The sequence below is a fragment of the Myxine glutinosa genome, chromosome 3, assembly GCF_964187855.1.
Source record: "Myxine glutinosa chromosome 3, kmMyxGlut1.1, whole genome shotgun sequence".
Classification (NCBI taxonomy): Eukaryota; Metazoa; Chordata; class Myxini; order Myxiniformes; family Myxinidae; genus Myxine; species Myxine glutinosa.
This window is the reverse complement of record NC_136263.1, coordinates 125,776,827-125,792,230: the sequence shown is the minus strand read 5'-3', so window position 1 is coordinate 125,792,230 and position 15,404 is coordinate 125,776,827. Positions and strand designations below refer to the sequence as shown.

The 15,404-nt window shown below is 44.9% G+C and overlaps 1 protein-coding gene across 2 annotated transcripts in view; it reads left to right on the top strand.

Annotated features, from left to right (window-relative positions):
- Positions 1-15,404, top strand: part of NOL4 (nucleolar protein 4) — a 604,446-nt gene that overhangs the window by 106,490 nt on the left and 482,552 nt on the right. For both annotated transcript variants that reach the window (XM_078774531.1, XM_068110142.2), the window contains exon 2: positions 4,382-4,537. In XM_078774531.1, the coding sequence (XP_078630657.1) occupies positions 4,382-4,537 (156 nt within the window). The remainder of the gene's footprint in view (positions 1-4,381; positions 4,538-15,404) is intronic.

Below are 15,404 nucleotides of genomic sequence, written 5' to 3'. Positions count from 1 at the left end.
CCCGTGCGGGCCGATGTTGGTCTTAAATTATTTTATTAATACATCGGAGGTGCATAAGATTGTGAATCAAACGACGACGGGTGAAAGAAACTCCTAATGAACGTTTAAAATTTGTTATGCATACTTCCGCCCACACAAGATGGCTGCACCCACGGCGCTTCGGATTCTCGAGCCAAGGCATAATCAGGTTTTCAATATAATACGTACTCGTTTATTGACAACACCGGCTTCGCCGGCTATAACGCTTGGACATACACCCCAACACTCTGTATAGTGATTGAACATACACCCCACTCCCCTGTAACACTCTGTATAACGATTGGACATACACCCCACCCCCTGTAACACTCTGTATAACGCTTCGACATACACCCCACCCCCCTGTAACACTCTGTATAACGATTGGACATACACCCCACCCCCTGTAACACTCTGTATAACGCTTCGACATACACTCCACCCCCCTGTAACACTCTGTATAGTGCTTGAACATACACCCCACCCCCCTGTAACACTCCGTATAACGCTTGGACATACACTCCACCCCCCTGTAACACTCTGTATAGTGCTTGGACATACACCCCACCCCCCTGTAACATTCCGTATAACGCTTCGACATACACCCCACTCCTCTGTATGTAACACTCTGTATAATCTGGTTTTCAACATAATACGTACTCGTTTATTGACAACACCGGCTTCGCCGCCTATTACCATGGTGTATGGGACTATACTCACAATGTACATGTGGTGAGTGAATGAGTGATGTACAGTAGGTTAATTAATACTGATTACATATAACTGTAACGAAACAACCGTCGGGCAACAGTACTTACTGTAGGCTACGTACATGGTACATGCATAAATATAAGCTGTTGCCGATATCATCAATGCACTGAATACGTGTATCATTAACACTCTGTATAACTATAACGCTTGGACATATATCCCACCCCCCCCTGTAACACTCTGTATAACGATTGGACATACACCCCACCCCCCTGTAACACTCTGTATAACGCTTGGACATACACCCCACCCCCCTGTAACACTCTGTATAATGCTTGGACATACACCCCACCCCCCTGTAACACTCTGTATAGTGATTGAACATACACCCCACTCCCCTGTAACACTCTGTATAACGATTGGACATACACCCCACCCCCTGTGACACTCTGTATAACGCTTGGACATACACCCACCCCCCTGTAACACTCTGTATAACGCTTCGACATACACCCCACCCCCCTGTAACACTCCGTATAACGCTTGGACATACACTCCACCCCCCTGTAACACTCTGTATAATGCTTGGACATACACCCCACCCCCCTGTAACATTCCGTATAACGCTTCGACATACACCCCACTCCTCTGTATGTAACACTCTGTATAATCTGGTTTTCAACATAATACGTACTCGTTTATTGACAACACCGGCTTCGCCGCCTATTACCATGGTGTATGGGACTATACTCACAATGTACATGTGGTGAGTGAATGAGTGATGTACAGTAGGTTAATTAATACTGATTACATATAACTGTAACTAAACAACCGTCGGGCAACAGTACTTACTGTAGGCTACGTACATGGTACATGCATAAATATAAGCTGTTGCCGATATCATCAATGCACTGAATACGTGTATCATTAACACTCTGTATAACTATAACGCTTGGACATATATCCCACCCCCCTGTAACACTCTGTATAACGATTGGACATACACCCCACCCCCCTGTAACACTCTGTATAACGCTTGGACATACACCCCACCCCCCTGTAACACTCTGTATAACGCTTGGACATACACCCCACCCCCCTGTAACACTCTGTATAACGCTTGGACATACACCCCACTCCCCTGTAACACTGTATAACGCTTGGACATACACCCCACCCCCCTGTAACACTCTATATAACGCTTGGACATACACCCCACTCCCCTGTAACACTCTGTATAATGCTTGGACATACACCTCACCCCCCTTTAACACTCTGTATAACGCTTGGACATACACCCCACTCCCCTGTAACACTCTGTATAACGCTTGGACATACACCCCACCCCCCTGTGACACTCTGTATCACGATTGGACATACACCCCACCCCCCTGTAACTCTCTATAACGCTTGGACATACATCCCACCCCCCTGTAACACTCTGTATAACGCTTGGACATACACCCCACCCCCCTGTAACACTCTGTATAGTGATTGAACTTACACCCCACTCCCCTGTAACACTCTGTATAACGATTGGACATACACCCCACCCCCTGTGACACTCTGTATAACGCTTGGACATACACCCACCCCCCTGTAACACTCTGTATAACGCTTCGACATACACCCCACCTCCCTGTAACACTCCGTATAACGCTTGGACATACACCCCACCCCCCTTTAACACTCTGTATAACGCTTCGACATACACCCCACCCCCCTGTAACATTCCGTATAACGCTTGGACATACACCCCACTCCCCTGTAACACTCTGTATAATGCTTGGACATACACCCCACCCCCCTGTAACATTCCGTATAATGCTTCGACATACACCCCACTCCTCTGTATGTAACACTCTCAATAACGCTTGGACATACACCCCACCCCCCTGTAACACTCTGTATAACGCTTGGACATACACCTCACCCCCCTGTAACACTCTGTATAACGCTTGGACATACACCCCACCCCCCTGTAACACTGTATAACGCTTGGAAATTTATCCCCAACCCCTGTAACACACCATATTGATAAGACCTGTAACACTTGCACATTGATAAGAGAACATTAATATCATCCTTCCAAGATATTTATTCAAGAAAAGAACGATGAAGTATTAAACCAATCCATATATACAGTGCATTCAGAAAGTATTCAGACCCCTTCACTTTTTTCACATTTTGTTATGTTGCAGCCTTATGCTGAAACCGTTTAAATTCATTTTTTCCCTCATCAATCTACACTCAATACCCCATAATGACAAAGAGAAAACAGGATTTTAGAAAGTTTTGCAAATTTATTAAAAAGAAAAAACTGAAATATCACATTTACATAAGTATTCATACCCTTTGCTATGACACTTGAAATTTATCTCAGGTGCCTCCCATTTCTCTTGATCATCTTTGAGAAGTTTCTACACCTTGATTGAAGTCCACGTGTGGTAAATTCAATTGATTGGACATGATTTGGAAAGGCACACACCTGTCTATATAAGGTCTCACAGCTGACAATGCATATCAGAGCAAAAAACTAAGCCCATGAGGTCGAAGGAACTGCCTGCAGAGCTCAGAGATAGGGTTGTGTTGAGGCACAGATCTGGGGAAGCCTACAAAAATAATTCTGCTGCATTGAAGGTTCCCAAGAGCACAGTGGCCTCCATAATGCTTAAATGGAAGAAGTTTGGACCAACCAGGACTCTCCCTAGAGCTGGCCGCCCGGCCAAACTGCGCAATCGGGGGAGAAGGGCCTTGGTAAGAGAGGTGACCACGAACCCGATGGTCACTCTGGCTGAGCTCCAGAGATCCTGTGTGGAGATGGGAGAAACTTCCAGAAGGACAACCACCACTGCAACACTCCACCGATCTGGGCTTTATGGCAGAGTGGCCAGACAGAAGCCTCTCCTCAGTGAAAGACACATGAAAGCCCACAGAATCTTGTTTCTCACAGTCTGAGAGTCCTTTCAGTGCTTTTTTGCAAATTCCAAGCGGGCTTTCTGCTGGCAGTTTCTTCGACCTCATGGCTTGGTTTTTGCTCTGATATGCATTGTCAGCTGTGAGACCTTATATAGACAGGTGTGTGCCTTTCCAAATCATGTCCAATCAATTGAATTTACCACAGGTGGACTCCAATCAAGGTGAAGAAACATCTCAAAGCTGTTCAAGAGAAATGGGAGGCACCTGAGATAAATTTCAAGCGTCATTGCAAAGGGTCTGAATACTTATGTCAATGTGATATTTCAGGTTTTTATTTTTAATAAATTTGCAAAACTTTCTAAAATCCTGTTTTCTCTCTGTCATTATGGGGTATTGAGTGTAGATTGATGAGGGAAAAAATTAATTTAAACGATTTCAGCAAAAGGCTGCAACATAACAAAATGTGAAAAAAGTGAAGGGGCTGAATACTTTCTGAATGCACTGTATACATTAAACTAAACATGAATTTCTGTGTCTGGTGAACCTTCAACTGTGGTTTCACCTCAGGTGCCTCAGAACCACAAGGAAGACCAAATCAAGGTGTCTGATGTTCCATAAGAAATGCAAATTTTAACATCGGGACGGACACCAAGTTGTGAATACACAAGCATTATGTATGTAGTTGTTAAATCGCTCTTGTTTTTCCTTGGATAACCTTCTACCCTGCCAACAGCTTGGAGACGATCAAGTGACAGGTGGCCCGCAAGGCCTCCGACAGGTGGCCATGGTGGAAGATTTCTTTGATATTATCTACTCGGTGCACGTGGAACGAGCGAGCATTGGGGAACGTGTCGGGAGGCATGCTGGGCAGAAGCGCACCTACAAAGCGGTGAGAGTGGTCTTACATCGTGTACATTCACAATCCGGGATAAAGGAAAAGGACGAATATCACTCGAGATTCATCTGACAAGTCTTCATCTTACAAAGTTTGTGATGCATTTATAAAGAAACTCAGCAGACTTTTTTTATAAAGAAACTGAGACTACGATGATTTAAACATATTTTATTATTGTATCGTCCCACACCTTATCCTCCCCCCCCCCCCCCCCCCCACCTCCAATGAAATGTGTAATAACAATAATGACAACTTTACTTCATTTCACATCTTTACCTCAAAAAAGTTGTGGACGGATTCGGACGAAATTTGGCAGAGATGTAGCGTATGTCACAAGGACTAAATTATTAGATATTGGTGAAGATCCGGATTCGGATCTGGCTACTAGAATTTTTAAGTGATTCTTCACCATTGGGAGATCGGGCCAAAAACGATACATAGCAGGATATCTCAAAAAGTTGTGGACGGATTTGGACGAAACTTGTTGGCCAGGTTGGGTGTCTCACAAGGACAAATAGATTTGATTTTGGTTAAGATCTGAATATGGATTCGGATATGAGAATTATTTAATTTTTTAAGTGAATCTTCACCATTGAGGGATTTGGCCAACCAGGTGGAGGTCTGCTCTCTCCTGAGTGCCGTGATAGTTTTACATTGTATTGGTGTTGTTCAGAAGAGCTGGTTGTTTCACACATTACCATGTGGTAAGAGTCTCCATTGACTGTTAAATACATCCACATTTGTTGCTGACTCCATAACTACTTAGTTCAAGATGTCATTAAAGAATGTGGATTATGTTAATCAATTAATGATCCAGTCTAGATGTGCTGGTTGTGACTGGCCCAAACAATTGGTAACCAGCTAGCTCGTTCCCCCTTTAAAAGGTAAATTCCACTTACTACCATGCCAACCTGCTCCAGAGAACCTTGATATCCATCCAGGTGGATACCATGCAATAAAGAAATTTCATTCACCTGCCAAACTGCAACAGCATTTTTACTTGTGACGTGTCGCAGGTCTACAAGAGCTCTGGATGGTTGTTGTTGTTTGTTGTTGCTCTTGTTGGGGGTCAATTTTTGAAATGTGCACCCATTGGTCTGACAGCTGTCGTACCCCATCCACATTTGTCGCTTGACTCCACCCACTGTGGCCATGGCACAAAGACAAAATCATATGGCCACCATCTTGGTTTTCTGGTGGGCCTAAGACATCAGGCTTGTTGGCCTCTGCTGATTATACACTGCCAGGTTTTCTTGCATCAGATTTCCATTGGCTTAGTTTGTGTCAAATGTTAGTCATGATGAGGGATCCCAAAAAATCTAATCAATGTCGAATAAAAATTATTAGTAAGGTTTAATCAAGCCCGTCTCCACGCATGGTACGCAGCTCCTGAAAGAAATAACTTCTTTTTTTTTTTTTTTTTTCGTTTTTTTTTGTATACTGAATCGAGGCTCGTGAAAGAGCTAACATTTACTTCACAAACAAATCAACCAGACAAACAAAATATATAAAAAGAGGGAGCGGAAAACAAGATGGGGAGAGAAGGGGAAGCACACAAACACAACATTTGAGAGCAGGGAGATGTGTGGAAGGGAGATGGCTTGGGGGAGGGGGCGTGGGAAGGGGGGGGGGGGGGAGAAGTATAAAACACAACGACACCAAGGACTTCCAGGACAGAAGTTGGGATTTCAAAAAAGTGGAATTGGGGTGAAATTAGCGGGGGTAGAAAAGATCAAGGTTTTGGATGGGGGAAGATAAGAGATGGTGGTGAACAGCTGTTTTAAAGACCTGGAGGGTGGAGTGGGATTGAAGAGAGTGAGGGAGTTTGTTCCAGAGGCGGGAGAAAAGAGGAATGAAGGAGTGAAGGTGAGCAGAGAGTCTTGATTTTGGCAGTTTGACCATAAGAGGGTTGCAGTCAGATCTTGTGCGACCTGTAGGAATATTTGCGGGACAGAGCCCAGAGAGAGCTGGGGGGGGCAAGACCAGAGAGGAATCGGTATAAGACGGAAAGACCACCAACCTGCCTGTGGTGAGTGAGTGAGAGGCCCTTGGAGTTAGCTTCATCGCGGGAGATTCCAATGATTCTGAATGCTTTGGTTTCAACAGCGTGAAGACGAGCTAGGTGTGAGGCAGGAGCACCAGCCCAGAGGGGAGAGCAGTATTCCATTGAGCTGCGGATGAAAGCCTTGTATGTGGTGAGGAGCTCAGGTGTGCCAAGGAAGGACTTCGCACGACGGAGGATGCCCAGTCGGCGACTGGCTTTGGAGGCCAGATTTGAAATGTGGTTTTCCCAGGAAAGATCATGGCAGATAGTGAGACCCAGAAGCTTGAGTGACAGAACTTCTTGGAGAGGATTATTCAGAAAGTGGATGGGAGGGTTGTCCAGTCGGTCTTTTCGGAGAGACATCGTAAGAGTGTGAGATTTGTCAGGATTGAAAGACATGTTCCACTTGTTTGCCCAGTCTGTGATTTTTTCCAGGTCTGCAGAGAGTGAGGAGGCTGCAGACTGCCGATCTGAGGGATGAAGAATGGAGCGACAGAGAGTAGAGTCATCAGCAAAGAGATACATAGGGTTTTCAAGAGAGTCAGAGAGATCATTGATGAAGACCAGAAAAAGCACAGGGCCCAGAACACTGCCTTGTGGAACTCCAGCCTGAACAGGAAGAGGAGATGAGAGAAACCCATTCAGGGCCACACGTTGACTACGACTAGAGAGGAAGTCCGCCAGCCATGCGTGGAGATTTCCATGGATACCAAAAGAGGAGAGTTTGGTGAGCAGAGCGGGGTGCCAGACCGTATCGAAGGCACGTGATATGTCAAGGGAGACTGCTCTAATTTCCTGTTTGGCATTGAGGACCTCCATCCATTGTTGAGAAAGCAGAAGCAGCATGTCCAGAGTAGAGTGTCCAGGTCTGAAACCAAATTGATGATCAGAGATCAAGCCATTGGAGAAGAGGAAAGATTTCATATCTGAAGCAATGATGGATTCCATGACTTTGCTGATAATTGGGAGAAGGCTGATTGGTCTGTAGTTGCTGGGATCTGTTTTTGCACCTTTTTTGTGCAAAGCAGTGATGTTGGCAGATTTCCAAGCAGATGGAAGATGACCTTGAGCAAAAGAGAGGGTGAAGAGAACAGAGAGAGGGAGTGAAAGAGCGGAAGAACAGGATTTTAGGACCCGTGGGCTGATGCCGTCAGGTCCAGTTGCAGAATCCGAGTCGAGGGTTGACAGAAACTTTTCCACCTTGTCAGGAGGAAAGGACACAGAGTCCAGGAGCAGCTGGGTACGACTGGGTACGGTGTGTACAGAGAGGGATGGGTTTGGGACACAAGATTTAGAGGCAAACACAGAGTTGAGGCATTCAGCTTTTTCACGTGCGGAGTCAGCTGTGTGGCCATTTGAGGTGAGGGAGGGGATGGAGGGGGAACAAACACCAGAAACAGATTTGACCAGACGCCACCAGGATTTGGAAGAGGGAGACAGATAAGAGAGTTCGGTCCTGAGAACGGAGAGATATTGTTTCCTGGCTCTCCTGAGGGTGGACACACACTTGTTTCGGGCTTTGTGAAAGGAAATTAGATTTCCTTCTGTTGGATTTGCTTTCCAGGGGACGAAAGCAAGTTGTTTCTGGGCAATAGCCTCACCACAAGAATCCGTGTACCATGGACGGGAGGAAGGGTATGACAACAGAAGATGAGATGGGATAAATCTGTGCATGAGAGAGAGCAGTTTGCTTTGGAAGAATTCCCAGGAAGAATTTATGTCAGAGGCGGTAGAGATGGGAGACCAGTCCAGATGATTGATGGCTGCTTGAAGACCGTGCCAGTTGGCCTGAGTGAAATGCCAGACTCGTCGATGCTGAGGAGGCTGTCTGAGAATGGTCAGAGAGATGTCCACTTTAACAAGCACATGATCAGAAGAGCCGATTGGAGCAGAAGAAGAGCAGCAGACATTTTCAGGGAAGTTAGTCATAACCAAGTCCAGAAGAGAAGATGCTCCGTTGACTGAAATCCGGGTCGGGAAATTGACAGATTGTGTCAGTCCCAGTGAGTCACAGAAGTCCTTTGCTGAAGAGCCATGGCTGGTGAGAGGGGTACCCACACCCAGCCAACTGGCATGGTGACAGTTGAAATCACCATATATGAGGAAGAGAGAGTTGGGATGGGTAGATAGAAGTTGGTCCATATTCTCAGACAGCGAGATGTAGATGGAGTCTGCATAAAGCATGATCCTTTACGTAATTTTTGAACGGTCCCATATTGGGGTTAAACAATTCGTGACCGTGCGACGAATCAGCTCGTTCTGATATAACCTTGGGGGGGTGGGGGGGGTGACATGGATGAGAGGTGTTGAGTTAAAAAAATTTTTAGCTAACTCCATTTTAAAAAAAAGTTTTGAACTCAATTTTTAAAAACTTAATAGCGCATGAAATGTGTGTTTCCCAATCGGCCGTTACAGTATTTCGTAGCAGGATGTGACCATGGTGTGGTCCTTCTTATCAAACAAAAAGTCAGTTTAAACTAGCTCATAAATCATTTTCATTGTTAAATTACTTTTTTTAAAGGAAGAACAGTTAGTGACTGCACACTGCAGGATGAGTTTCCTTCATGAAAAAAGAAACGAGTAACACTTATTGTTTTTGTTTTTGAGAGTTTTTTGTTTGATTTTTAAAATTTTGTCACAGGTTGGTGATGAATGGAATTTTGCTGTTGCTCGGAGACAATCTGGCTGCCATGTGAATGTAATTTCTCTGTTGCGAGAAGCAAGCTGGCTGATTGCCCAATTTTTTCATGAGCAACAATCGACATTTTAAAATAACTATCAGGAAGGTCTAGTGTTGATAAGACTTCTGAGGTGATTTTAAAAATCTGATGAACTGGTGAGCTCAGTTCATTATGTGAGAAAATGAATGAATGAATGAATGATCCTTTTAAGGCAATTTTCCCCGCTAGAGCGGGGGTTAGCCTTGCGGGTCCCATGACAATCATGGTTCCCTGTTTGAGGCAATGTTTTTATGGCCGGATGCCCTTCCTGACGCCAACCCTTGGTCGCCTCTTATGATGCGCAGGGATATGGTGCTCTCCAACGGATGCCCTTCCTGACGCCAACCCTTGGTCGCCTCTTATGATGCGCAGGGATATGGTGCACCTATTCTAAGCCGGGGTACACACCGGGATCATTCATCCCAGCAAGCTGGTACTCAATTTGCCGACCTCGGAAGGATGACAGGCTGAGTCAACCCCCCTGGCGTTAATTCAGCGATCGGCCGGGATTCGAACCCAGGATCCTAGGATCCCAAGCCGGCACCCTAACCGCTAAGCCAACACCAGTCAGTTCATTATGTGAGAATCGTGTCCTATTAATTACAGTCATTTTCATCATCATCATCATCATCATCATCATCATCATCATCATCATCATCATCATCATCATCATCATGTGCCATGCTTTATGCAGAGCATCGGTTCTGCCAAAGGTGTTTCTTGGCTCAGGTTGCAATCATGAACATATCACCACCCCGACGCATGATGATCGACTGATCGTGCAGGAATCTAGAATTTGTTCATAGTGCCAGCGATAGCTCGCCTACTCTTCGCGAAGGACACGGTGGGGATCTTTAATGTCCACCAGCTAATGCTGGCAGACGGGACGCCAATTTAACGTCCATCCAAGGGACAGCACACACACCCCTACATGTGAAATACAGGCTGATAGTTTATAGCTGGGTCAAAATTAAAACCCAGGCTAAACAGCTCAGAGATGAGTGCATGTACATCTAGGCTTTCCTACTCCGGATATTTTACTATTTTATTTTACCCTTTAAGTTTGACATTGATTGCAAGCAGCACTATGTTTGGCACTTACATTAGGCCTCGTAGTTAAACTGCTTCCACTTCAGTTCCTGTTCAAGTTAAACTCATTGTTAGCTTTGCTTTTCACTTTTTTATTATGTCATTATTTAATTTAACTAATTTAATTAAATTAATTTAATTATTTGTTTTATTTGATTATTTAATTTTATTTATTTATTTATGTTGTCAGCTGTGATGTGTGATGCATGAATTGTATGATGCTGCAGGCATGTCCAGCTGAAGGCAGCAGTGTTAATGAATTTGATTGCAAACTTCTGGAACCCAAGGTAATTTCAAGTGAATTGCCATGTCATGATTTTATTGTTGATAAAAACCCATCTGGCTCACTGATGACCCTTCAGGGAGGATATAATCCACCTGTTGTGCCTGGACTTTTCTACCTTAGGTGCCATTGCATGCACATATATTCCGGTCGACTCTTAATTGCGTTTGGGAAACATGAGATGGGCACTTAAATGTGGCCTATGAAAAGCATCACCACTCATATTGCTTTCACGAAATAGCAATTTAAATAAATAAATAAATAAATTAATGTCTCTGAAACATCTGAGGGACAGCATATGTTGCCATCGTAGATTCAGCAAGAATTATGGGTCAGAATTTTGAAAGAGGTACATTTGGGCCTCCCAGGGGTCAATTTTTTTTTTTTGGAATAGCTAAAAATCACCTTGATATCCTTAAAGCCCTAAGCCTGGGCTATCAAACGCAGCCAAACTGACACCGATCGGCCCAGAGGTTCCGTTTTTATTAATGGTCAAAGTTTCCCTTCCTTGTTAGCATAACGTAAGAGACCAAAATAAGATTTTTTTTTTTTTTTTTTTTTGTATACAAGATCGAGGCTCGTGAAAGAGCGAACATTAATCACACAGAAAGACAAACAGACACACAAAACAAATAACATCGGGAGCGGTAGACAAGATGGGGAGAGAGGGGGAAGGACACAAACACAACATTTGAGAGCAGGGACCGAGAGACTTGGAGACCCTGGGCTATCAAACGCAGCCAAACTGACACCGATCGGCCCATACTAGAGTAGCTCATGGTGGTTGAGTATGCACTTTATTGTACAGACCTAAACTCTTCAGGAATCCACTAATTGAAGGTCCAGGAACAATATTTGGTTGGTAACACATTTGCCACTGACGGCGAAATAGCTGAAATGGCCACACCCCTTTTTGGGCCACGCCCCCTTTTTTGCCGTGACTGTATCTACAGAACCGTTGGACCTAGGAGGTTGCCCGACCACTCAAAATTTGCGCAATGGCCACATTATGGGGGGTCAGTAATACATTTTCATATCCAAAAGTCAATGGTTTTTAAGATAATTGCCAAAAACCGATTTCAACATGTTACGAACTACAATATTATTCGTAATTGTTCCTGTTCCTGTTCCTATTGTTCAATTACTTGATTCCTGAAGAGTCTAGACTAGACTAGAGTCTAGACTAGAGTCAAGACTAGAGTCTAGACTAGAGTCTAGACTAGAATTTAGTCTAGAGTCTAGACTAGAGTCTAGACATGGCTAGAAATTCCGGTCATGGGTGTTTTGTCGTTTCAGCTGTGCGGAGGTGCATGCCTTTGTTCTTCGGGTTTGGCCGGACAAACTATAGCAGATGGGGTACGCTGTTCCTTGAAGATTGCCTGGACCTACAAAGGAAGTTCCCGGGTATCTACAGATGCTTTACAGATGGTGGATGGGTGATGTACCACACTACCCGACAAGGCAGTGCAGTAGGATTTGACATGGCACTCGAGAAGTGTTACAATAAACCCGCCAAGGTTGCTGGAGGTATCATTGGGATGACCAGACAGAAAGAAGCAGTAGCCTTATGGAATCTCCTAAAGCATGAGAAAGATCTTCATGTGGCACAGCTGCTGGAATGGTGCAACTTGGGAGACAAAGATGACAGTGAGCTGAGCCTACACCATGAGTTCAATCCAAGTTCTACGAAGATTGGCCATGTTCGTGCAAAGGCCCTTCTGGATTACATAAAATCCATCAACAATCCGTTCGACGCTGGAATCAGACTTCAGAACATCTCTACTGGAGCTGACATTCCCCAGGAGGTTGTCGACGGATTACTTGAATGCCTGGAAATTGGTGAGAAGAGTTATGAAGAGTTTGTTGAGACCAGATTTCAGGATAAGGAGAAGCACCTACATGATACAATCCCTACCAACCGCAAGACTGTTTTCGTGAAACGTACTTCTACTCCGTTCACAGCGAAGAAATCGATGGCGAAAAAGGATGCAGCGGAAACGGTTAGGTACATTGACTATGCTAGAGAAAGAGGGTACAGCATGCTAGAACTCCTGAAGTATGAATTGACCAGCACATCCCAGTTCCTCACCACTGAATGTAAAGATGGCATCAAATTGAAGAAGCCCGATAAAGCCTCCTTAGCCAGGGAACTTGTCAGTCGCCTTCCACAGGAGACGAGGAATGTAAAGAGTGACGCTCAGATGACAATAGTGGACTTCATGGCACTTGTGCGTAAACTACCGATGAAAAAGATGGGCCTTCACACATTCGGGGAATTGGCTGAGAGTCTTTCCAACAGGATTCTTGCTACAGGCTCCGTGTCCACAAGAATAGACATTATTTTTGATGTTTATCAAAAATCATCAATCAAGCAAATGGAACGGGCACAGCGAAGTTCCTCAGAACAAATCACAATCACCATTGGGTCTGACAATCAGAAACTCCCTGTCGATCTTGATATGTTCTGGAGCTCAATGTTGAACAAAGTTCGGTTGCAGGAGTATGTCTTCAAGTGGATGCTGCAGAATGTCGAGTCAGACAAGGAAATATTCTTTGGAGGAGTATATGGGGGTGAATGCAGGAAACTGTTAGCAGGCACTGAAACACAGATCGCAGAGCTCTCAAGCAACCAAGAAGAAGCCGACGACAGAATCATGTTCCATATTAATGATGGTGTTGTGAAACACGGGGTTCAATCAGTCTTGGTCGACTCGCCTGACACAGATGTCTTTGTCAACCTCATCTTCCACTTCAACACAACCTGGCAACTACAAAAGCTGTACGTGAAGCTTGGTAACCGGAAAACAAAGAAAACTGTACCAGTCCACATGTTGGTTGATCAACTGGACAACGGTTTGGTGTCGTGTCTCCCAGCCATTCATGCTCTCAGCGGTTGCGACAGTACCAGCAAGGTGGGTCCAAAGCTGTCTGGCCTGAAAGCATCCATCGATCTCTCCCTACTGGAAGGGTTTGGTGTAGAAGAACTGTCACCACAGATAACAAGCAATGCTGAAAAGTTCCTTGTGTCTGGATTAAAGAAGACCGACTGTTCCACTTTCGATGAATATCGATGGGAGCAGTACCACAACTCCAAGAAAGAACTGGACTTCAACCAGCTTGTGTGCTGTTCATCAACGCTACGAGAACACATAAAGCGAGCATTTCTTCAGTGTAAGATGTGGTTGCAAGCCCCAACTCCTGCCGTCACCAAACCAGATCCACTCCAGTATGGGTATGAAGCAACGGACGTTGGCATAACACCAGTGATACTGCCAGTATCGTGCAGGCCCGATGACCTGCCTCCTCCATGCAAATGCCCAAGAGCATGTATGAGTACCAAAACGTGCACTTGCAGAGACAGGAACATTAAATGTGTCACGTTTTGTGGCTGTAGTAAAGGCGAAAAGTGTAGAAATCCAAATAAGTAAATTCCAAAATAGGATGATGCAAAAGGTATAAGTGTCATATAATGTTGTGGCCTTGGTGGTATCATACAATTGTAGTTCGTAACATGTTGAAATCGGTTTTTGGCAATTATCTTAAAAACCATTGACTTTTGGATATGAAAATGTATTACTGACCCCCCATAATGTGGCCATTGCGCAAATTTTGAGTGGTCGGGCAACCTCCTAGGTCCAACGGTTCTGTAGATACAGTCACGGCAAAAAGGGGGCGTGGCCCAAAAAGGGGTATGGCCATTTCAGCTATTTCGCCGTCAGTGGCAAATGTGTTACCAACCAAATATTGTTCCTGGACCTTCAATTAGTGGATTCCTGAAGAGTTTAGGTCTGTACAATAAAGTGCATACTCAACCACCATGAGCTACTAGAGTACCAGAGGTTCCGTTTTTATTAATGGTCAAAGTTTCCCTTCCTTGTTAGCATAACGTAAGAGACCAAAATAAGATTTTTTTTTTTTTTTTTTTTTTTTTTTTGTATACAAGATCGAGGCTCGTGAAAGAGCGAACATTAATCACACAGAAAGACAAACAGACACACAAAACAAATAACATCGGGAGCGGTAGACAAGATGGGGAGAGAGGGGGAAGGACACAAACACAACATTTGAGAGCAGGGACCGAGAGACTTGGAGACATCGAGAGAACTGTGGGAGGGAGAGGGCTTTGGGGGGGAGGCATGGGAAGGGGGGGGGGGGGGGGTGGGAGAGGTATAAAACATATGGACACTGCCAAGACTTTCAGGAAAGAAGTTGGAATTTCAAACAAGGTGGATCTGGGGTGAATTAGTGGGGGTAGAAAAGATCAAGGTTTTGGATGGGGGAAGATAAGAGATGGTGGTGAACAGCTGTTTTGAAGACCTGGAGGGAGGAGTGTGATTGAAGTGAGTGTGGGAGTTTGTTCCAGAGGTGGGAGAAAAGAGGAATGAAAGAGTGAAGGTGAGCAGAGAGCTGAGATTTCGGCAGTTTAACCATCAGAGGGTGGCTGGCAGATCTTGTGCGACCTGTAGGAATATTTGGGGGACAGAGCACAGAGAGAGCTGGGGGAGCAAGGCCGGAGAGGAGTCGGTAGAAGACAGAAAGACCACCTACCTGCCTGCGGTGAGTGAGTGAAAGGCCCTCAGAGATAGCTTCATCGCGGGAGATTCCAATGATTCTGAAAGCTTTGGATTCAACAGCCTGAAGCCGAGCCAGGTGTGAGGCAGGAGCACCAGCCCATAGGGGAGAACAGTATTCCATTGAGCTGCGGATGAAAGCCTTGTATGTGGT